The sequence below is a fragment of the Corvus kubaryi genome, unplaced genomic scaffold (assembly GCF_017639235.1).
Source record: "Corvus kubaryi isolate FWS band 111438036 unplaced genomic scaffold, C.kubaryi_AGA036_p1.0 37179, whole genome shotgun sequence".
In the NCBI taxonomy this organism is placed as follows: domain Eukaryota; kingdom Metazoa; phylum Chordata; class Aves; order Passeriformes; family Corvidae; genus Corvus; species Corvus kubaryi.
In genome coordinates this window covers 379492-402979 of record NW_024581049.1, presented here as the reverse complement: position 1 = coordinate 402979, position 23488 = coordinate 379492, and the positions used below count along the sequence as shown (strand labels likewise).

The 23488-nt window shown below is 55.9% G+C and overlaps 1 protein-coding gene across 1 annotated transcript in view; it reads right to left on the bottom strand.

Annotated features, from left to right (window-relative positions):
• Nucleotides 1–579: 579 nt before the first annotated feature.
• Nucleotides 580–23488, bottom strand: part of PTPRU (protein tyrosine phosphatase receptor type U) — a 47348-nt gene continuing 24439 nt past the window's right edge. Inside the window, exons 15-30 of the mRNA XM_042021937.1 lie at nt 23343–23372; nt 22224–22381; nt 19960–20150; nt 18733–18805; nt 18514–18590; nt 16967–17003; nt 16351–16658; nt 15647–15801; nt 14199–14334; nt 13967–14116; nt 13689–13862; nt 11555–11695; nt 9336–9461; nt 6882–7039; nt 5651–5786; nt 580–3434 (exon numbers count right to left, since the gene is read on the bottom strand). Coding sequence (XP_041877871.1) covers nt 3372–3434; nt 5651–5786; nt 6882–7039; nt 9336–9461; nt 11555–11695; nt 13689–13862; nt 13967–14116; nt 14199–14334; nt 15647–15801; nt 16351–16658; nt 16967–17003; nt 18514–18590; nt 18733–18805; nt 19960–20150; nt 22224–22381; nt 23343–23372 — 2113 coding nt within the window. The 3' untranslated portion in view covers nt 580–3371. The remainder of the gene's footprint in view (nt 3435–5650; nt 5787–6881; nt 7040–9335; nt 9462–11554; nt 11696–13688; nt 13863–13966; nt 14117–14198; nt 14335–15646; nt 15802–16350; nt 16659–16966; nt 17004–18513; nt 18591–18732; nt 18806–19959; nt 20151–22223; nt 22382–23342; nt 23373–23488) is intronic.

Below are 23488 nucleotides of genomic sequence, written 5' to 3'. Positions count from 1 at the left end.
CCCCCTTTTTATTATTTATCAGTAAAGTGTAATTACTGCTTCCTTCACGAGCCTTAATTAAAGATGAAAAACAATCCTGACAAGTCAATTAGATTTTTTTTCCTTGGTCTCCATTAAATTAAGACTCAAGTGTTACTGGAAGTGTTTCATATCACAACACATTTAACCGAAGGCTGCTTCGTAATAAATAAATCACTGAGGACAATGCAGGAACTTTTCCTGAAGGCTCTTCTTACAACAGGATTTCATTTTCCAGCTGAGAAAGGCCTTGGGATACTTTTTCCTCCACACCACCTTCTCCAGCAATGGGGAAGGTCCATCAGAAGCTGTGGGCAGCCAGGGTGCCTGGGAAACCCCGACCTGTCCGAGATCTCCAGGGGGACACCAACAGCAAAGCTCTGGAAGCACAGGGCAACCCCATCTGTGCCATGAGGGCTTTGCAGGAACCTGGCCCTGCAAAGCCACTCCCAAAAATACCCTTTAAAAGACAGGGCTGAGGGAGAGGCTTGTTCTGCAGCTCAGGGCTCCCCACAGCACAGCTCCCAGCCCAGAGCCAGGAAAGAACTCCAGAGGCCATCACAAATTTGGAACATTTATTTATGCAACTGATTTTCTTCAAAGGAAAGAAAGCCAAAAATAATAATAATATAACAAAATAATAAAAAAACAGTTAACAACAGCTGGATGTGCGTGGTACAATCCACATCAGACGTGTCCCTCCCTCAGTCCCACTGCCCTGTCCCCTCCATGGTGGAGCTGCCTCATGGTCCCAAGTCCCTTTGGCAGCAGCTCTGGGGTGCTGCCAGATTTTAGGTTCACTTTTTCTGCATATAGACAAAATTGTTCCAATTTGGTGTTTTTCTTGGGTTTTAATTTTTTTCCTTTTTTTTGTTTTGTTTTTATTTAAAAAAAAAAAAAGCACCACTCCAATCTGTAATACCAATAAACATTATCCATCTTAAGAACAGTATTTATATTTTTATATATAGATTTCTATATATATATTTCTATGTACAGGATGGCCTTGCCTCGTGTCCGAGGAGCATCTCAGTAGGAGCTGGAGATGGGTTGGGTTTCATAGCACTTGGATTTCAAAGTCTGCCCTTCACCAGAGATGCCCTAAAAACCCAGAGACACCCAGCAAGGAGGCATCAAAATAAAATAAAAAGGAAAGAATCTTGATTTTAAAACATATATACAGCTCCTCCAGTCTCTGTTGTCTCTGTAGGACTACCTGGGGTTTCAGTTTTCCTCCTTTTCCTCCTCCTGGCAATACTTCACCTGCGGAGCCCTATGGGATGCTCCTGCCCTCTGGACCCCAGGAGGATGTGGGTGGTCCAGCAGGAACTGGACCCCTCCAGTTCCTAGGGCTGAACAGCCCCCAAACCATCCCATTCCCAGGGATTTCGGAGGCTCAGCTCAGCTATTTTCACACAAAACCAAACAATTTCTGCTCCTTTCTGCAGCCACTGTGCAGCACCTTCCCTAGGACAGCACGGACAGGTCTGTGGAGAGATGGGGACTGGGAAAAGGACACTGATTTATCCCAGTGTGAGCACTGGTGTAGCCAGGTACTGGTGTTACCAGACCATTTGGGGGTAAACAAAGAGCTTTTGATGATGAGACAGAATGGGCTCACGGCAGGTGAGGGAGGTGAGGCAGGAGAGAAAGAAGGGATGGTGTCAAATAGCCCTTGGAATAAGTTATTGTCAGGCTGTGAATTCCTCAGGAAGGCAGTGGGAGAGCCAAGGGTCTGGGACGATGCTGGAATCCCCATCACCACAGCAGCAGCACATTGTCCAAGGGGAGAGAGGACAGGGACAGCTCTTCCTGCTCTCCTTCACCCTTGGCAGGTGGATGGAAACAGCTCCTGGGTTTGCTCCTCCAGGACACGGCCATTTCAGCTGTGCAGCCTTCGTGATTCCCTGGGGAGAGCTCCCTGGGTAAAGGGATCACCAGCTCCAGGCAGGCAGGGTGGGAAGTTGCCCCTGCCCTGGGGAGGTGGGGCTGGAGCATGGGGGTGAAGGATGGCAGATGGATGAAGGACAGGGTTGCCCACAGGAAACCTCCAGCATGTGGAGGACAGTTTCTCATCTGCTCTGCTCCATCCCCCTCAGAAGGGTTCTGCCTGGTCCTCAGGACAGAACCAACCTCCCCTCAGTTCCCCTGGCAGACCCCAGACATGGATCCCTCCGGCTGCACCTTCCCAAGGCCGTTTATTTTATTACAACCAGGCTGAGAGCAGAATCCCGGTAATTTCCACAACAGCAGATGGAGAAAGTGCCATTGCACACCCACCTGCAGCAGGATGGAGCTAAAAAGCCTCAGGTACCTTCAGCCACCAGCCCCGGGGGCACAGGGATGTGGGGACCTCCGCCTGTCCAGCCCCGACACACGGCCACGGCTTCAGCACAGCTCAGCCCAAGCCAACGCCACCCCAAAACCGGCCCTCCCGCCCCACCAGCCCCAGCAAAAGCCAAGAGCATCAACAGGCAACTGCCCGGGGGTGACATCCAGGAAGTATTTGGGATGGACCCGAATTTTGAGGATTTTGCTTCAAATGCAGCTACACACAAGGGGTTAAAAGCAGACCCCATGGGCCAGTGCCTGTGGGACACCAGGAGGAATTCACTGCTACAGGTGGAGAGGAAGGTGTGGAGATGCTGGGGAACCATCCCCTCAGAAGCTTTGCAGAAGCACCAGGAGGGTCCGGGTTGGTCCCTGCAGAGGGACACTGCCTGGCCAGTGCCCCCCACCCCTCACCCCTCACCCCTCACCCCTGCCTGTCCAGGGCTGGATACACAACGGGGCAGAACTCACAGAACTAAAACAAGCGAGGATCAAACTCATGGCACGAACGGGCAAAAACTCAAGAGCTCCTGGGGTGTCTCTGCTCCGGCTCAGAGTGAGTCCCACCGAGGGAAAACCTCTGGCAGCCTCCGGGCTCCTCCAGGAGCAGCTTCAATTCCACACACAACAGAGCAGCATCTCCCAGTATCCATCCTTCCCTGCTGGGGAACAGCCTCGGCTCCTTCCGGTTCCTCTTCCTCCCCTCCCGACTCACCAGCACCGCAGGGCCTCATCCTGCACACACCAACCCCAGGCGTGACTCCAAGGGACGGGATGAGTTGTGGGATCCACCCGTGGCCGCTCAGACATGCCCGGGGCAGGGAGGAAGGATGGAGAGCAGAGGATGAAGATGGAGAGCAGCCAACACATCCCCACGTCCGTTCGTTTCCTGCATCCGAAGGGTTTCCCGGTGGGTCCTTTGCTGTTTCCCTCCCCACCCCAAGCAGGGCCGCAGCGTCCAGCTGGGAAGCGCGGCTGGCACGGCCCCTGCACAGCCCTTGGTGCCCCTCCGTGGCCAGGTGCTATCTGGTCTCCAGGGACTCCAGGTATTCCAGTGCTATGTCGTAGCAGAAATGGTACTGCTCCTGTTCGGGGAGAGAAGAGGGGATGTTACCATCCCAAGGGAATTTCCCAAATGTGTCCCTGTCTGAGGAAAAACACATGTCAGCAGCCTTAAGGAAACACCTGTCAGCCTCTCGGGCCCCGTGACAGTCCAGCTGAAGCCACAGCCAGGAAAAACCCCTCTCTTGGCCAACGACAGCCACTGCTGGGGCACATCGCACGGCCCCACACGCACGGAAATCCAGCACTCTGGGGACACACGGCACCTCCCCCTGCCCCGAGGGAGGGACCTGGACTGCAACATCCCCTTCCTGTGAAAATACCTTTATTCCCCACCCCAGGTACAACCAGCACTGGGGATTCAGCGACCTCATCACCTCAGTGACTGACAGCTGTCAATCAAATGGTGGCAGAGCTGTGGGAATGATGGAGTCTGGGGTCAGGAGGTGTCCAAAATAAAACCTTAGGCAGGAAATCGAGGAGTGCTTGTTTCTGAGTTCAGCAGAGGCTGGGAAAGGGGAGAGCACCCAGGCAAATACCCCTGGCTGTAGTGGATGGAGATGCCCTGCCCTGGCTGCCAGGACGTTCCTTTATCACAAATTCTCCTGCCCGGCAGGACCGGGCTCGCTCTCCCACCTTTTCCTGAGACATCCAGGGATGGTGTCAGCATCCTCCCACCCTTCACTCCCCTCAGCTGCGTAAAGGGGAAGCCCAGAGTGGCTGACTCGTGGTTTTGTAACAAAAATCCCTGAACTGGGGCTTGTGAAGGCAGACTCATCCACCCCTGTCCTCCTCTCCATGCCCTGCTCCCGTGCTCTGCCGCCCTCGTACAACTCACAGCACAGAAACCTCGGGAGAGCTCCGACCGCGGCAGTGCCCATCCCCAGGAGATGCTGCTCCAGTGAGCAAAACCGGCCAGAGGGGGGGAAAAACTCCAAATAAATCAGGATTTTGGTGCTGCTACAAGCACTGGGACATCCAGTGGGAGCACTCTGGGTGTGACAGCAGGGAGGGAGGGGGGAGAGCTCATCTCCCCAAATCCCAGCTGCAGGACAGGGATTTGGGCCTGAGCACCAGCATGAAAATCCCGTTATCCCACACGGGTGGGCAGCTCCGGAATCCCAGGTGGGAGCGGGCAGAGGGGGAGAAGGACTTCAAAGCAAGGAGGCTGCGGCAGTCCAGATTAAAAGCACATAATGCTTTTTGGATTAAGGAAAGGGATTGTTTCCATTTATCATCATATAAAAATAACCCCCAGGGCAAGAGGGGGAAGAGACACAGGCAGCGGGAAGTGCTCTCCGCTGGGATGAGCTCCTCACACCAGGCACGGATCCGGCCTCCCGGTGACTCTGGGAGATTGAGATTCCCAGAATAGCCGGTTCAGGTTCATTTGAGGCGGGAGGAGGCTCGTGTCTTGATGGGAAATTTTGCCTTTTTTTAATACCTTTGCAATTTAGCCCAATGGGTCTGGTGGCTTCATGCTCGTCACATCATCTTTCCATTATCTGCATCCCTCCCCCTGCTCCCCTCTCCCCTCCCTCACCTTCTCCTCTGCTTTTAATTCCTAATGCAAATCACATCCCTTCCTCAGAACCATTTCATTTTGCAACTTAGGGATTTTATAATCCAAACAGGGTAAACATTTCCAGCTGACTTGCTTTTAAAACATCATGAGGCACCTGGATCTCTCCACCACGGAGATGGACACGCGCCTGCTCCCTCCCCTGTTCCATCATCAGGCCCTGAACTAGGGCAGGGGCTGTTTGCCCTGACCTGCTGCCAGCTCCAGCCTCCCCCTCAGGACATATCAGTCCACTGCTGCTCCCAGCAGCTTGTCCACCCATTCACTTCACTCCAAATGCTCATTCCCTTTTGTAAGTCCGACAGGAATTTATCTGACTCCACACCAGAGCTGCTCCCAACACCACAAACCTTCCAAAGAACCACAGCTGCATCCCATGGGTGAATGTGACTCTGTGTTACAACTCCTGGGGAGGATTTCCAACAGTCCCAGCACTGACTTCGAGGCCAAGCTGGCACAGCAGGATGAAGACAAGCCCAAGGCTGCTCTGACGAGCTGCCTCACTTCCCAGCCCATCCCAGCACTGTGCTGGCGTGAGGAGGCCCATGATGCTCATCGTGGTGGAAACGGCGGTGTTGTGGGGGGTGAGCATCCCCAGCACCTCTCCTCCATGCCAGGACCAGCAGCCAGGGTGGACAGGGAGGGTCTGGTGCTTACCAAGGTCTCCACCATATTTGGTTTGTAGTTGCGGAGGGTCTTGGCAGCGAAGAAGACATCTGCCATGTTGTGACACTTGATCATCTCCAGGATCATGGTGGAGGCGCAGAAGGTGCCACTCCGGCCACCTCCGTTCCTGGTGGGACAAAGACACATGTCAGGAGTGAGGAGGTGGCATCAGAGCCCCTTCCTGCTCCCTCCAAGTCTCCCTTTCTCTATCTGACCCTGCATCCCAGGGGATGTCCCAGAGCAGGGCCTTGTACCCAAAATGGGGACCTGAACCTGCCCCATGGGGTAGCAGGACAATGATCCTGCCCTCCAACCCTCACAAGAGCATGGAAACACATTTCTGGACCAGGGCTGGATTTTGGCCATTTGGGCTCAACTCCCAGCCCTGCCATGTGACCTTGGGGAAGCTGCCATGTCCCAGAGGTGACCCAGGCCTGGTGACAGGGTGGTGCTGCTGCCTGGAAGAACCGTCCCATGTTCCACCCAGAGCTCTGGGAGCCTCCCCAAATCCTGGCTGAACCCCCGTTCCCACACCACCACACCTGATCCCTGGCAGCAACGGGAACAGGGGAGAGGAAGAGAGAACACGATGCCAGAGCTTTATAAAGCGTGTTCTCAAATTATCCTTCAGCTAACGAAGATGGACAAGGCTGTAATTAGTTTTTGATTAAAGGCTCTCCTGCTGTCTCTCCCCATCTGTGAACGTGCCGGGTCCCATCCGAGGGGAGCACACTCAGTGCTTGTGAGCCAATCCGCCCAGAAGGAGGGGCATGGAGACCATCCGAGGCTGGACAGGGCTTGGAGCAACCTGGTCTAGTACAGGGTGTCCCTCCCACTGGAACGAGATGAGCTTTAAGGTCCCTTCCCAGCCAAACCACTCCATTATTCCCTGTCCCCCCCCGATGAGCAGCAAGTGGTGGGGGTGGCATCCACATCCCTTCGGAGCCTGTTACACACACAGGACGTGGGGACAGGGCTGGAACCTCTGCCAAGGGTGGGGGACCAGCACAAAGCGCAGGTTGGTGTCACCCCTGCTGAGCATCCACCTCACGCAGGAGGTGACCACAGGGTGCCTCACCCAAAACTCATGTTGTGGCAGAGGTAGCCCCATGTGGGGACCCCGCTGAGGGCTTTGTGGAGGATCTCCAGGCAGAGCTGTGGACAGGGAACCTGGAGGCCTCTCTCCCCCAGCAGAGCCTGCTCCTCCCTAGCTGACACTCACAAGCAGTGCACCACAGTCCTGCCATCACCACTTTCCTTCTGCCACCTCTCCACCTGGGCCAGGAGGTGCAGGAAGGACTTCTTGGAGTCTGGGGTGTCTCGATAGGCTGACCAGCGCAGGTACTGGAAATGCCGGACCATCAGGTGCCCCTCCTGCAACTAGAAAAGCAAAACTCATCAGCTGGGACCCATGGGCTGCCCTCATTTGCCTCCACTGGAGGTTGGATGGAGGGCAGGAGGGGTTTGCCACGCACAGACAGAAAAGGCAGAGAGGAAAACCCTTTCCTGCTGCTTTCACACGGATGGTTCAGCCTCCTCCTCCAGCTCACACTGGTTCCACCACCCCATCCTGCCCAGGAGAAGCCCCACTGACATGGTTTATCTGACCCCACAGCATCTTGGCTTGTCTGTGTACCCCCAAAACCTGCTCCCAGGCCCCTGAGCCTCCCCAGGGCTTCTCCATCACACCCTTCCTTTGCATGCTGAAGATCCACGGGATGTGGCTCTGTTGTGCTCACTGTAAACCAGGAGGCTGCTGAGAAGCTGCCACGGAGGCGGGAGCTTAATACCTGGTAATCTGGTTAGTTTGGAAACCTAATCTGGTTAGCTGGATCCAGGAGCAGGATTACAGCCACGGAGCTCAGCAGGCTTGAGCCAGGCAGATGTGGGGCTCCTGCTCAGGAGCACCCGGAGCATCCCGAGCACGGGATGGGATGAGACCACAGTCACCCCTCCAGACACAGCCTGGGGCTCACAGCTCTTGTGTGGGGAGCACGTGGAGGAGAAAGGGGGGTCAAGCACTGATGGGGGGTCAGGCACCGATGGGGGACACTCTGGAGGGCTCCATCCACCCAATTTCAGTGGGATGAGAGCCAGACCTTCTCCAGCCAGAAGGACCAGGTGTTCCTGGGGGGGAATTGGTGTTCCTGAATTTGGTGCCCACTCCAATCTGCACACCCCAAACAGGGGAATGTCTGAACCTTTTTGGGAGCTTTGTTGTGAGCTGGTGATGTGCCTGTGATGGGCTGACCACACCGGGCTCCAGGTTTTGCTTTCAGCTGGAAGCCAGGAAGGCAGACCGGGAAGAGGAAACAAATAAAGGGAGTTAGAACAGACGAAAACTCCTTTGACAGCCCAGGAAGGAAAGTTTTGGGATCTGTTTTGAAGGGAGGGGAAAGCTCCAGAGCACTTGTGACACCCCCAACACCCATTTCCACTGCAGCAAGGCTTGGCACAAAGTGGCTGCATGCATTTACCATCCCTGCTCCAGCAATCTGCTCCTTGGAGGAATCTCCTCGTCGATCCAGAGATTTCCATCACGCTGCATTTTAATTTAGCCTGGAGTATATTCTACCACCCGAGAGCTGAGCATATTTGGTGTAGGGTTTTGTGCTGACACCCAGGAAATGCCAGATGCTCCCTCGGCGAGTGTGAACCAAAACCCTCTTTGTGTTAAGAGTCCAGATAATCAGGATTTATCTCCTCTGGCCCCGGCCACCCTGCCAAAGCACCTTCCCAGCCGGGCCGTCAGCCAAGCCATACGTTCCCTTCCAAGCTCCCTAATTCCCATCTGCCCAGTGACCTTCACTGGGGCACTGGCCTCAGCCTCTTGGCAACCATCAGGAGTTTAAAGACCTCAGGGATGCCACCTCCTCCCAGCTGACATTTGTAGGTAAATCGGCTTCTTCTTTGCACGTGCAGTTCTGCATCCACACAGCCCACATCCCTTCCCTGCTGCCCTGCATTTGTCTTCTTTCAAGGCCAGCTGAACCAGCCATGCAACACTGGCAAAGGGTAGAAATCCGTGTGGATCTTCTCATCCTGCAGGGAGAGGGCTCTGCTGGTGCCAGAGGAGCTGCTGTGCCCATGTGGGGACTGTCCATCCCGTGCTATGTGTGTGGCTGGGCAGAGATGCACCTTCAGGCAGGAGGAAAAAGGTCTTCCAGCAGTTTTCTAAAACCTTCCAAGGAGCCGTGAACTCCAGAAAGGTTGGATGGAGCAATGGCAATTTTACAGGTTCCTCTCTGGCAGGAGGAGAGCTGGGGCTGCCTCCTCTGAAGCAGCTGAGTTAGGCTGGAGACCCCAGCAGTCAGGGAGGATCCTACTGCTCTCCACAGCTCCCTCAAAGGAGGTGGGAGCCAGGTGGGGTCAGTCTCTTCTCCCGGGCAACAAGTGATAAAAAAGAGAAAACAGCCTCAGGCTGCATTGTGGGCAGTTTAGACGGGGTATTAGGGGAAAATTTCTCCACCAAAAGAGTTGTCAAGCCCTGGCACAGGTTGCCCAGAGAAGCTGTGGCTGCCCCATCTCTGGAAGGCCACCTGGAAGGCTGGATGGGACTTGGAGCAACCTGGGATAGTGGAAGGTGTTCCTGCCCATGGCAGGAACAACAAGGTTTTGAAGTTCCCTTCCAGCCCACACCATCCTGGGATTCTGTTATTCGTATAAAGCAGCTCACCCGTGTGACGTTCTGGACTCGGAAGAGCCGGGACACGATGTCCTCATCTGCCGCTCCGGAGATGTACTCCACCTCCATGGGGCCGTACTGCTGCAGCCCCGGCTCGGGCCAGTACTGCAGGCAGGGCTGTGGAGAGAAGCACAGCTCACCGTGACTGGGAATGTGGGCTGGGACATGGGGAAGGGCAGCAGGCAGGACAGGAAACGCCTGTGAAGGGAGTGGCTGGTGCTGGACCCCCGGGAGCCGCTGGCATGGGGTGGCCCCAGGGTGGGGTGCTGGGCCACGTTTCTCACACAGCACATCAATGGATGGAGGATCTCCCAGCTCACTGAGGGATCAGAGATGAAAGGTCAGGTCCACCCCCAGCACCCACACAGCCCCCTGGCACTGCACGGACACAACAGCTGACACTGCTGGGAATGGACACCGCTGGTCCAGGAGGATGTGGGATGGACACTGCTGGCCAGGAGGAGGCAGGATGGGCTCTGCCCCAGTTCCAGCACAGACCTGATCCTGCACAATGTCAGAGCAGGGCTGGGCTGCTCACAGTTGGCTCTCAAGCCCTGTTGGCTTTAGGAGCCACTCTGCCACCAGCAGTGACAGCAGTGTGGGATGTCAGTGCTCTTTGTCCCATGGCCAGGACATCCCACCAAGCCAAAGCAATCCCAGCCTGCATCCCTGGGGAGCAACTCCTCCTCCCCGTGTCCATCACAGCACTGATGGATGGCTCAGTCCCTGGAGCATGGGTGAGATTGTTTTCACAGTGTGACAGCTGGGAAACCAGCACCAACACAAAATATATGATGTTTGTCACCGCACTTTCACAGGGCATTTAGCAACGCAGGTCAGCCACGGCCTGGGCCCAACCACACGGCAAACGTGTCTGAGGAATAATTGGTTATTAATAGGGGCTATAAATCTCCAAGATCTCTGAGCCTTCCAGACTCAGAACTGTAATTTGGGTATTAAAACTTCCCTTGGCAAGGCGTAGTTCAAGTGAGTGCTGTACCCTCAAAGTCACCTTTCAGAGCTGCCTGCTGGAAAGGTTATTTATTACCTGTTGGTCTTACACCAGTAAACATTTCGGATCCAGCTAAATATTGTAACCAGACACCCCTGAAGAGCTGACAGCAGGAGAGAGGCAGGGCTGAGCAATGAGGAAAATGGCAGAGGGAAGGGGAAGGGGAAAGAATCTTGTCCCTCTGCCCTGCTCAGGTGAGACCCCACCTGCAGAGCTGCCTCCAGCTGGGGGGACATGGACCTGTTGGAGCAATGACAACGCCAACGGAACACCAGCGGAACGCCAACGCCAACTCAAAGCCAACGCCAATGGAACACCAACACCAATGGAACGCCAATGCCAATGGAACACCAATGGAATGCCAATGCCAATGGAACGCCAACGGAACGCCAATGGAATGCCAATGCCAATGGAACACCAATGGAATGCCAACGGAACGCCAATACAACGCCAGTGCAACACTACTGCAATGTCAATGCCAATGGAACACCAATGCCAACTCAATGCCAACACAACGCCAGTGCAACACTACTGCAATGTCAATGCCAATGGAACACCAATGCCAACTCAATGCCAACACAACGCCAGTGCAACACTACTGCAATGTCAATGCCAATGGAACACCAATGCCAACTCAACACCAACACACCAGTGCAACACTACTGCAATGTCAATGCCAACTGAACGCCAGCACACCAGTGCAACACTACTGCAATGTCAATGCCAATGGAACACCAATGCCAACTCAACGCCAACACAACACCAGTGCAACACTACTGCAATGTCAATGCCAATGGAACACCAATGCCAACTCAATGCCAACACAACGCCAGGGCAACACTACTGCAATGTCAGCACCAATGGAATGCAAACACCAGCACAACGCCAACGCAACACCAAGGCAACGTCAATGCCAACACAACACCAACGCCAGCACAATGCCAATGCAATGTCAGTGCAACACCAACTCCATGCAGCCAGGCTGGGCTGCTGCTCAACACCTCTTTGGCTCCAACTGGCCAGCCCTGTGTTTACAGGGGACAAATCCTGAGTGCTGCACACAGTGCCGTGTCCCCTTGCAGAGGAGAAGTTGCTGAGTGAGCAAGGCAGGGGCTGCAGCGCTGTCAGGCCAACGGGGACAGGGCACGACAAAAGCCACCCATGGGGCCGGCGCAGTCCCCGGGGCAGCAGCACTCACCCAGGCAGAGTTGGACTGGTTGAGCTGGTTGAGCATGACGATGGAGGTGCAGCCATAGTCGTACACCAGCCGCCAGAAGTCGGTGGTGGTGTTCTGCAGCGGGTGCAGGGTGACGATGAAGGCAGCGCTCTTGGTGTAGCTCTGCAGAGAGGGAAGATGAGCACCAGTAAGGACACAGCGGTGACACTGGAGCTACTGTTGTCACACCCCAAAAAACCAGTGCAACCAGATGAGTGGGACCAATCCCCTCTTCTCCATGCCACAGCAGAGCTGGTCTCCCTGGCACAGCCTCGGTACCTCAGTGCCCTGGTGATGGGGAGATCCAAGTGATCCCTGCCCTTAGTTAGGATGGAAGTACCCACATTTTGCTCTCACAGGAAAGGGTATTTTGCATAAATAATTAGGGAAAAGATGTCCCCTTTGAGCCAAGAGCAAGCAGAAGCCGTGGCTCCCAGAAGACCCCAGACCCCAGCTCTGCACCCTGGCCCTGACTGGAAGCATCACCCACTGCATCATCCCCACCCAGAGCGCCCCACCACCAGGCACCGAGAGCTGCAGAGACAACCACTAACGTGGGCTCAATTTTTTTTGTGGGGAAGAAAGAAAACCCCAAGTGAAAGATCCTAGAGACTGTAAGAAGGAAGTGGGAGGGAAGGAAATGACTGCATTTCTGGATTGTGCTTTGAACAAGACACATCCCCCTTGGTCATCCTGCTGCTGGTTTGCCAAGGGCCAGCTGAGCTCGACACTGCATCAGGCTCACTTAAATTAACACAGTTTGGCTCAAGCATCTTCAGACACAGAATCACCACATCTCTCTGCTGATGGGGGTTCCTCTGCCTGCTGCAGAACCTCCTGATTGAGCGCACAGAAATGCCTTTATTGAACCTTTCCGCCAGCCCTGTCCATGGGCAGCAGCAAGACCTCGGCGCTTGGCGAGAGCTTTCCACCCTCGAGGAGGGGCATGAGAGCAGCAAGGGGAAAGAGATTTCACCAGGCTTGCTTTGGCACCCACCTCTTTGGCACAGGTGTAAGTGACAGCAGGGTGTGCAGCAGGGCACGGCTCCACTGGCACCAGCACCGGTGACGGGTGGCACAGGCCAAGCTGATCTGACAGATGGACAGACTGACTGAGCAAACCACTTTGGCACTTAAAGAAAATGAGACTTTTTTTTTTTTTTTTTTTTCCCCAAAGAGGGAAATGGGTTTTATCCCTTCAGCAAGAATTTCATCCAAAGGGCTTTGTTGTCTATAAAAAATATTTCATTCACTGACCCTTTAGCAGAGATTAAAGGAGGCTCAGTGATGCATAAAGATAAAATGATAGGCAAACAGCAAGCAAGCTGGAAACAAAACTCCCATCCCACTGCAGCACTACGAGAGCCACTCCCCACCACCAGCAGCCCACTCTGCCTTACAAACTGCTTTTGCTGTGGGAGCAGGAATCAGGGAGATGGGATCCGCACAGAGATCCAGCGGGATAAATCACCCACGGGATGGAAAACACAAGGCTCAGCCTGGTGCCAGCGCTCAGGGTCCGGGGAAGATGCCTGGGGTGTGGGGGGCTCCGTGCTGCCCATGCAAAGCATTTCAAGGGAAGGGAAGAGGGGTTGGTGATGAATGACCCCATCGTTCAGCGTGGGCTCGGAGCCTGCAGCATCCTCTGCTCTGCTTTGTGATCATCAGCCACCAGGAGATAGCTTTGTCACCACAGGGTCCTTTCTGACTGTACCAGGGGGATGCACGGTGGCTTTGGGAGCAGCTCAGAGCCCCCCCAGTTGCAGCAGGAGGATCACGGGGGACTGGCAGCACGGGAAGGGCTCAGTGCTGCCAACCCCCCCCCGGAGCTTCCTCTCCCTCCCCTGTCCCAGTTTCACTGCAAAATCCTGAAGTCCCTCAGTGCCTGACTCATGAGAGCAGGAGGAAAGCTCTTGCAGGGTGCTGCTACGCAAAAGAAGGGATGCAGGACCCCGTTACACCAGTCCCAGCCCTTCCTCCCCCTGCACACAGCAGCCGTGAGCCTTCCTGCCCTTGTGCAAAACGAGGCCATAAATCCAAACCGAGCAAAGTTTTGCCATGAAAAGTTGCCTGAGCCCACGGGAAGCGGCCCCTTCCCTCCGCAGGGAACACTCACATCAGTTAAGGCCGCGTTGATGTAGTTGTTGCTGTCTCCATCCACGGAGATGAGGAAGGGAAGGCATCGGTCGGGCGGCAGGACATCCATGCTGCGGTTGCGCTCCCGGTTGCGGGGCAGGAGCGCGATGCTGCACTCCTCCACGTCCAGGTGTGGGGTCACCGAGTTCAGGGTCTGCGGGTACACGGGTCCCCCTCAAAGCCCTGCCTGGTCCCAGCCGGGGTCAGTACCAGGAGGGTGAGGACAAGGGGGAGCCGCAGAGGTTTTGGGGCGCTCACCTGGAACTCCTCCCGCAGCTGCGAGGAGTTGCTCTGCGGCTCTATCCTCACCATCTCCTTGTAGGTGGGCTTGAACTCGCTGGCAGGGATGCTGGTCTCCCCGCACAGACAGGCCTCCAGGATGGCATCGTGGATGAAGATGTACTGCTCCTGTGGGGAGGAGAGGGAACAGGGCTGAGCCCCCAGAGCCGGCTGGTGACGGCAGCCCCGCGTGTCCCCGGCACCCGCTCACCTCCGTCTGGATCATGTTGATCCTCCGCGAGCAGAGGGTCTTCACGCAGTTGTAGATGTCCACGACGCCCTCGCACTCGGCCATGTCCAGCATCACATCCAGGACGATGTAGCAGCCAGTCCTCCCTGTGCCAGCACTGGGGATGGAGGGGAAACAGCAAACACATTGCCAGTCTGTGCTGGCACCCACACACGGCCCAAAAGGCTGCTGGGCACCAAGCAAGGTCTCTGTGGGCGAGGGCTCAACACACAGACCCTGCACCGGGCAACCCTGAAGGGCTGCAAGGACCCCACACACCTCCAGAGCCTGGTTTAGCCCTAAACCTGCCCAAACACCCCTGCCACAGCCCCAGGGGCGTGTGATGGTCAGGCTGTGGGTGGGCACCCATATTTAAAGTTCATTTTTAATTTAAGACAGCAGAACACACTGTTTTTGCACCAAAACCGACAACTAAACCATCCAAGTGCCAACAGTTCTCTGGGATCTCAGCCAAAAGTGCCAAGGAGGGCTCAGCTCAGAGCTCTGGGAGAGCAGGGAGGTTCCCCTGGCATGAGCAGGTCTGAATGCCCCAGGGGACACCCTCAGGGTAAGGCTGAGCCCAGCAGGATGCCCAGAGCCAGCCCAGCAGTGGTGACATCCCAAGCCCTGGCATGGTTGGAGTCACAGTCAGAGACCTGCTGTGCCGTGACCCCCCCATGATGTGTCAGGAACAGAACCACCCCCCTGCTCCTTTCCTACGGAGTCTTTTCCAGTGAAAAACCAATTTTTGGGGCTGATGAATCACTCATCGTGATTATCAGTGATTACAGGCTACGGGCACTAATCACCCTGGCTGGTGAATGAACGCTGATGAAGCGGCTGACAGAGAGAAATCAAATAAAAAATAAAAAAATCCCTCCCACTCATCAGCTCCTCCTGGTTTGCCCAGTGGAGGAAGAGCCATTAGCACATCATGTGGGAAGGCCTGCTCAGGGCACGGAGAGCACCAAAGCTGCTCAGATGTGTCACTGGTGTCCTCCCAGCTCCGGTGTCCCCGTGGCCGAGCCCCCCAGGGACAGCCCTGTGGATAACCCTGGGAACGGGGCTGTCCTGCTGCCCCCCTGCCTCTCCCTTCAGCCAGACCCCACGTCCTGACCATCAGCAGGGGTCAAACTGCCCACTGCCATTTCACCCGGTCCACTGGGACAGAGCTGTGTCACCAGTCACAGGCTGGGGCAGCCCCAACACAGTGCTGCTCCCTGCTTGTCCCCCTGGACCAGCCACAGCCCCCCATCCCTGCTGCCATCAGCCCAGTGGTGGCATTTCACAGAGAGATGCCATCGCAGAGGGACATCAAGGCCAGGCTGGACAGGGATTGGAGGAATTTGGACTAGGGGAAGGTGTCCCTGCTCTGGGGATGAGCTTTAAGGTCCCTCAAGCCCCACCCATTCCATGAGCCCCACCTGTACCTGCAGTGGATGACGATGGGGCCGGCGTCTGGCGGCGTGGACGCCTTCACCCTGCGGATGAAGGCCAGCAGCCCCGTGGCGTGGTAGGGGACACCATGCTCGGGCCACGACATGAAGTGGAACTGCTTCACCTCATGCCGGGCCAAGTAACCCCGCTGCAAGGGAAGGGTGAGAGGGCAAAGTCACTCAAACACCTATTTTCTGGGGAATCCATGATTTTGCCAGTTCAGCATCCAAGCAGATGGACCACACAGCACTTGGGCAGCCCTGCAGCTCCCTCCTCTTGGCTGCAAGAGGGTTAAAAAACACCAAGGAGAAAAAGGAGGTGGCAGCAGCCTCAGTCTCCTTGCCCTATCACCAGACAGTAACATGACATTCCTGTAGATCAAGTGTAAATTGCACTGGCTCCATCTCCAGTTCCCACGCTGCAGAGTGATGGCTGCATCACCTCCAGCCCAGAGGAGAGGGAAGCGTCCTTCATCTCACCCCACTCACACAAAAATTGAACACTCACTCTCTGTCCAAACCAGCACAGGGCTGAGCCACTCGCCCGGCACAGGGCACAGAGCCAGGGAAAAGGCAAAGGAAGGAGCCCCTGGTGACCCCATACTGGGTTAAATAAACAGGGTACTGGTAAGTGCCAAGCTGTGGAGGGTGAGAGGGGGCTGAGCGGGGGTCGGGCAGGGGCAGGGGCAGGGCCGTACCCTCTCGAGGGCGAAGGTGCGCACAGCGTACTCAGCCAACGTCTCCGATTCCACCAGCGTGATCTTGATGTCCCCGTACATCTCAGAGTCATCAGGCCAGTATTTGGAGCATTTCACCTGCAAGGAGAGGACAGGATGGGGTTTGGCTCTGTGGAGGCGGCTTCCAGCAGAGCTGGAGCCCGGAGGGATGGGACGGGACGGGATCCTTACCCGGCCCACCTCCACCAGCTTGGTGATCATCACAATGCTGGAACAGTGCTCCTGCCACACCATGCGCCAGAAGTCATACACCATCTCCTGCTTGGGCCCTATGGGACACAGGAGAAGCCCCCATGGATGGATGGGCACCACCAGCAGAACCCAGCCCTGGCAGTGCCCCAATGCCACCACGTCCCCCCTCCTGCCCGTGCAGCACAAACAGCCCCACAGCACCTCAGAGCCCTTTTCCCCAGGGTTGCGCAGTGCCAAGGGGAGGCAGGAGGGGTGGGAGCTGCTCCGCATTGGCCCCCTCCCTTCCTTTCCTGCTCCTGCAAGGTTTAACCCCACCAGGAGCAAAACCTGGCTGCTACATCAGGAGCTGAGGAAGCACTGGCTGAGAGGGCAGGGCGTGGCTCACCTTGTGTGGCGATGAAGTGGTTGGACCTGTGGTAGCCCTGCAAGGGAAGCAGAGACATCAGTCCCAAGCTGGGGGACACTGAGACACCCGAGAGCTGGGGCACAGACCCATCAGATACTTCCCAGTCACCCAACTGGTAGAAATTCCCCACAGCCACTGGGCCAGATCCTGCAGGACCACCGCAGGAGGAGGAGAAGGTTCAGCAGCCACCCCACACTCAGTGTACCCTGTCCTGGCAGGGTTCATCTCCTGCATCCCACAAGAGGCTCAGGTAATGCCCAACGCTCATCCCTGGTCTGCACCAGGATCCTTTATCAGTGCCTTGAGGGATCCACGGGCTCCACTCCAGCTCCTGCTGCAGGAGAGCCCCGTTGCTGACCCCCCACCCCACAGCAGCCCCCTGGTGCTGAGACAGCCCCGCTCCCCTCCTTCATCCCCACTGCTCAACCCTGAACAAGGACACCCCAGCTCCAAGAGCACATTCCAGCCAGGCCACTGCCAGAGGGACTGTGAACAGTGTCCACACCGTGGCCAAGGGTCCAGCAAAGTTAAACCACACCACACACATGGAGGTGACAGTGGCTTCTCCATCCCCCGTGCGATTTTTGGGGGTCGAATTCAACCCCTTCTCTGAGCACACGGGCCCTGCTTTCCATGCCCCAGTGCCACACAGACCCTGCTTTCCCATTCCCTGGACCATTCCCAGTTTATGGACACGTTTTCCCAGCCTGCCTCTCCCTGATGGTGTTTAGGCCACGCTGCCCAGGGCGAGGCCTGGCAGGAGATGGGAGCAGAGAAGGGAGGAGAGAGGGAACAGTTACTTACTTCTCGGTTAATCCGAATCTTAATGATCCCGTTGGGACACAGGTTTGAGAGAAAAAGATTAGAGACATTAGTGAGGCACAGAGCAGAGAAGGGTTAGAGCACTGCCCCAGAGCGGGCCAGGGAGAGACAGGGCAGAAAGGACACAGGGGACAGGGACAGGCAGAGGGACACTGCTCGGGCACTGGGATCAGGCCACCACTGACAGACAACACCCTCAGGGCAGGAGAGAAGAGTGGGATTTGCTGCTGCTTCTATGAGATGCTGGAGCCTTCCTGCACCTGCCCTGGTGTCAGCGATGCTGGAGGTGACAGGGGACATCACCAGATTCACACACACCAGCAGGATCCAGGGGTAGCCCGCTGTGAGCCCCAGGTGGTCCCTTGGTCCTCTTAACCTCTGCATTCTCCACCCAGGGAGAGGGAGATCCACAGCCACGTGAGCAGGTGAGGGGATGGAAAAGCAGAGAGGGAATGAGAAAGGAGGGACAGAGCAGAGCAGAGCAGAGCAGAGGAGGGAGAGATGTGATGAGCAGAAACTGCTGTTGAACACCAATAAATCGGGCAGGTCCTTCATGATGAGTTCCAGGGATGCACTGACCAGCCCACCCTGGGCTGTCCAGACTCCTCCAAATGCTGCTGGACAGACCCTGAGAGTCCACAGGATCCACAGAAAGCTCCTGTTCCAGCCCAGACCACAAGGACACGGGCCCTGTCCCCACTTACGTCGATGTAGTTGGCGTTGATGTAGTCGGAGTTGGGGTCACCCAGCAGCGGGTGCAGCTTCACGCGGTGACGGTCATCTGGGGAAAGGGGACAAGGGACCATCAGTGCCAGGGCTGATCACCCACCAGGGCACTCTGGGCCATCACTCTGCCCCAGGAACCTGCAGAACTCGGGTTTCTGAAGCTTTTTGGGGTCTAAGCCTTTGCTAAAGGCACTCACATGTGGACATGTGATCCTGCCTCCCTTTGGTCTTGTCTTTCTTCTTCGAAGCATCCCAGCCTTCAAAGAAACTCTGCAAGGAAAGGATGGACATCCCAAGCCGAGGGCAGGACTGTGGGGTCCCCCCGGCCCCAAAAGCTCCCTGGGCAACAGGGCAGACAGGGTGGTCCCTCCACCCCAACACCTGTCTCCTGCAGCCCCAGCTCCACCACCACAGCACACTCTGCCAGCTACACACTCCTGTTGCATCCACAAAATGCTCAATTTTCCAGCAAATTACAGACTGCCTGTTTTTTTTTCTCCAGGGCTGGTTGTGTTTTTTTTTTCCTAAACCTCCTCAGCCCCTTTCTCTCCCTAGCACAGAACAGGTTTGTGTGTAATAACAGTGACATTCATAGATTGGCATAAGAGGGGGAAAGTGGAAGGAAATTACATGTTTTCTCCCCTCCCATAATATCTGAGTGCTTTCAAATGACTAGTTCCAAGAACATACAGCAGCTTTTCAAGGAGCACTAATGATTATCGCAAGCCCTGGTTTGTCCAATGCGTGAAAGGGGGGGAGAGCTCCTGTTCCTGAAACAGCTAAGCATTAAACAGCAATTTCACTGGGAAATTTCAGTCTCCAGACCTGTGGGACACCAAGGAGTCGGGAAATGACCCTGCTGGCTGTGCTGAGGCAGAGGCTTGTGAAATACCCTGCTCTGGTACGAGTGCTCCAACCTGGCCAGCTGGGATGGACATGATGCAGCCAGCAACTTTTGGGAGAGAAATTCCTGCCCTGGCATCACCCACCCCAGGGTCTTCATGTCTTGGAGCTGCCAGACTGCAGAGGATTTGTTTGTCCTTAGGCTACAGCCATGCTTATCACAGGCCAAGTGTGCTGGAGAGCAGAAGGTGACACAGTGATGCCCAGGGAAAGGGACAGGAAGAAGCAGCCCTGGCCTTGCAGGAGAGCTGGGATGACGCACTGCGGACAGGGTTGGCAGGGCTGATTTGGCTCATCCCAGGGACCTGCTCAAGCTGACAAATAACCCAAAGCTGCCAGCACCAGCCATTGACTCAGGGACACCCCCACACTGACAATGCCAGCCCAGAGCTGTGAGCTCCAGCTCCCACCCAGAGCTCCAGACCTGGAGCATCCTCTCCTTGCTCACAGATCCAGTTCATGTCTCCCCCACCCATCCCCCCACCCACTCCCCCCGAGACCCTGGCACAAGCTGTCCCCACCTCATACTCCTGCTTGAAGCCATAGCCCTCCGCTGTCTTCATCTGGTTGATGTGCTGCAGGAGGTCGGCCACGCGCACGGCCGGGTGCAGCTGCCCCGTGTGGTACGGGGAGCCCTTGCGGCCGCACTGGCGCCGGGGGGAGCCCCCCAGGAGGCTGCTGGACTCATTGACCACACTGCTGCGCTGGTCACCTGCACAAGGAGGGACAACCAGAGGCCATCAGGGCAGCAAAACCTTGGGCTGCATCCCCATCACCCCCTGGCACCCACGGAGGGCTGAGGGAAAACTCCCCGGGAGATGCTGGTGCTGGAGCCCCTCTCTGGGGACCACCAGGGGGTCCAGCCCACAATCGCACTCCTATCCTCTCGTGCTCTCTGCAGCTCTTCCTGCACCACAGAGCCAAAAATGCCCAGCATAGCCTTTTAGGAGCCCAGCAGATCTATTAGAAATCAGCGGGCAAGGCCATAACGGGGTAATAACCTCATTTCCCATCAGCAGGAACAATGAGCTCCCATGCAGACAAGCAAGAGGTCCATGCCCAAATATCCACACAAGATCCTGAGTTGAAAAATCACCTTGCCAAAGTCTCCAGCACAGCTTAACAGTTCATTTTCCTCACTGCTAGAAACCAGCAATGGATTCCACAAATGGAGCTTGCTGCTGTTTGATGGGGAGTCTGTGCAGTATTTACCTGGTTTGTGTCGTTGCTGTGTCATTACCAGCAGAGCCAGGCTGAGACCTCACCTGTGTTTCTCAGGGAAAGCTCCCACACCAGATCCCAAAATCTAGGTTTGCACAAAACCTGATGCTCTGCGCTGCTCCCGGGAGAGGGGCAGGCAGGGACCACCAGGTTTGGGTTGGAAGGGACCTTAAATCCCATCCAGTGCCACCCCTGCCATGGCAGGGACACCTCCCACTGTGCCAGGCTGCTCCCAGCCCCAATGTCCAGCCTGGCCTTGGGCACTGCCAGGGATCCAGGGGCAGCCCCAGCTGCTCTGGGCACCCTGTGCCAGGGCCTGCCCACCCTCACAGGGAACAATTCCTTCCCAAGATCCCATCTAACACTGCACCCTGGCAGTGGGAACCAACAGGACAACACAGGAGGGTCCCTCTGCACCCCGTGACCTGCCCAATGGGCTCATCAGCCGCTGGGATTAATGAGAAATTACTTAATTGCTGGCATTTGCAAGGTGCTGCCACAGCCACACACTGAGGAACCAGTTGGGTTTCCATAAGGATTAGTGACCTTCTTTTAAATGCACAGAAACTGAAACACAGGGGGAACAGCCACCAACCAGTCACCAAGCCATTAATTTCCCTTCGTTAATTAAGGATGTTTACAGGCACTGGAGACTCTCCCAGCCATGGCAAGCAGCCCGAGCTCCCCAACTCAGCCCCACCAGCCTCTAAGGACAGCGACCAAAGAAAAAATACACCTAACCTAGCTCTGTGTATTAAGAGGAGGAAGAGTTTGCCCTCTGGGCTTTTATGATCCGTGAGACAACGGCGGGAAGCGTGCGGATCCGGCAGCCGGCGCGGAAGAGCCGCGCGCAGGCAGCATCTTGCAGTTACTGTAACAGATGTTATTAGCATATGGCTGAAACTGGGGCATCCAGCGAGTTATTTTACAACTAAATCAGCACGGAGACACATCCTCCGGTGGGTGTGAAGTTATCAGTCTCCCTCTGATGTGAGCGCGAGGGCTCTTTAACCCTTCGAAGCCCAGGCTGCGTGGGGAAGGCTGGGGGAAGCTTCCAACCTCAGCGTAAACCAAGAGCTGGGACTCACCCAGTTCCGGGGGGCTGCGGCCGGATCCTGAGCCCACAAATGGCCTCAAACTGCCCAGCCCAAGCTCAGATCTCCACGAGAAGATAGAGACCCAGCTCCCCACGAGAGCTTTCCCTTCAGCACAGCCTGGATGGTGGCAAAAGCTCCAACATCGAGGAGATCCCTGCCCTTGGAGATTTACACAGGGCAGGGAAGAGCCTGCTATGCCACACACATCAGTCTAAAACAGACGTAACACCAAGCCTTCAGTATTTAGAGAATCAGAGAATATCCTGAGTCGGAAGGGACCCACAGGGATCATCCAGTCCAACCCCTGGCCGTGCACAGACACCCCAACAACCCCACCCTGTGCCTGACAGCGTTGTCCAAACACTCCTGGAGCTGAGGCAGGCTGTTTCTGTGATATTTTGGGCTTATTGGGCCTCCTTGCTATGGCTGGAAGGAAGCAGGGGGATGCTGGGGTCCCCATTCCTCACCTCTGTTTCCGTAGCCGTGCGTGTCCATGAAGGACAGCCCCAGGCGCTCGTCCTCCTGCAGGGTGCTCTGGTCAGTGAAGCTCCTGTCGATGGCGCTCATCATTTGCGTCTTCTCGTGCCGGTAGTTTATGGTGGCTTTGGTCATGTTCATGGGTTTCCTGCAGCAGGGAGGAGCAGAAGTGAGCAGGGCTCACCATCAGGTGCTCTCAGATCCCCTGAAAGCTCCTGGGCCTGGATTATTCCAGGGAGCAGGATGGATTATTCCCAGCAGCATGGTCATCACACTTTGGTGCTCTGCTGTCCCAAGCCGGGCGCAGCCCCATGTGCAGCATCCCTCGCTGGCTGCAGCAACTCCAGCTGCTCACCTCAACGTCCACTCCTGTCCCCTGCCCTTGGACAGCCAGGAGTGCTCCTTGTGCAACCAGAGGCTCTCTCCAGCCATCTCCCATCACATGGATCTGCCCCAGCCCTCCCCAGCCCTGTTTCTCCAGGCACAACCCCCTGGTCTAGGGGAAGGCGTCCTTGCCCGTGGCAGGGGTTGGAATGAGGTGAGTTTTAAGGTCCCTTCCAACACAAACCATTCTGTGATTTTAAAGCCGTGTCAGGGGCCAAATCCATCCCAAGGGATGGGCTGGACCCCCTGACTGCACTTGTGCTCAGCACTTGCTGCAGAGGCTTCTGCCTCCCATGCAGGGTCCCTTTAGGCACCTAACGAAGGTGCTGGGAAATCCCAGCAGATCTCACTGGGACAGAACCTCACACCCCAAATTCAAGTCATTTCAGCAAAGAAACTTGAATGGATGTTTTTGAGAGGCAGCATCAGGCTCTGAAGCCAGAGCAGCGATTAAACCAGAAGGATGAACAGGAGATCTGAGCCTGTGTCGGCATCGTGGTGGGGCTGGAACACTGTAAGGCACCGCTAAAATCCAGAATTCAACTCAGAATCGCTGACCCTTCCCCTTTATGCTGCCTTCAGTCTCTAACAAGCTCAGCAGCATTATTTTCCCTGATCCAAAGAGACCCTTAAAATGCACTTGGCAGAGGAAAAGGACTTGTTGGAGCAGCAGGGTGAGGGGGGCAGCCGGGAGGAGGGTAAAGCAGGAGGAGAATGACACTTACGGGTAATAGGAGTAGGAATAGTAGTTCCTCCTGGCAAGCGTGCAAACAAAGAGAACAGCAGAAATTGCATAAGCAGCTTTTCTCCAGCACAGGGAAGGGAGGTTACGGGGCAAGTCAGCTGCCAGAAAATTCAATGCACCATGAAG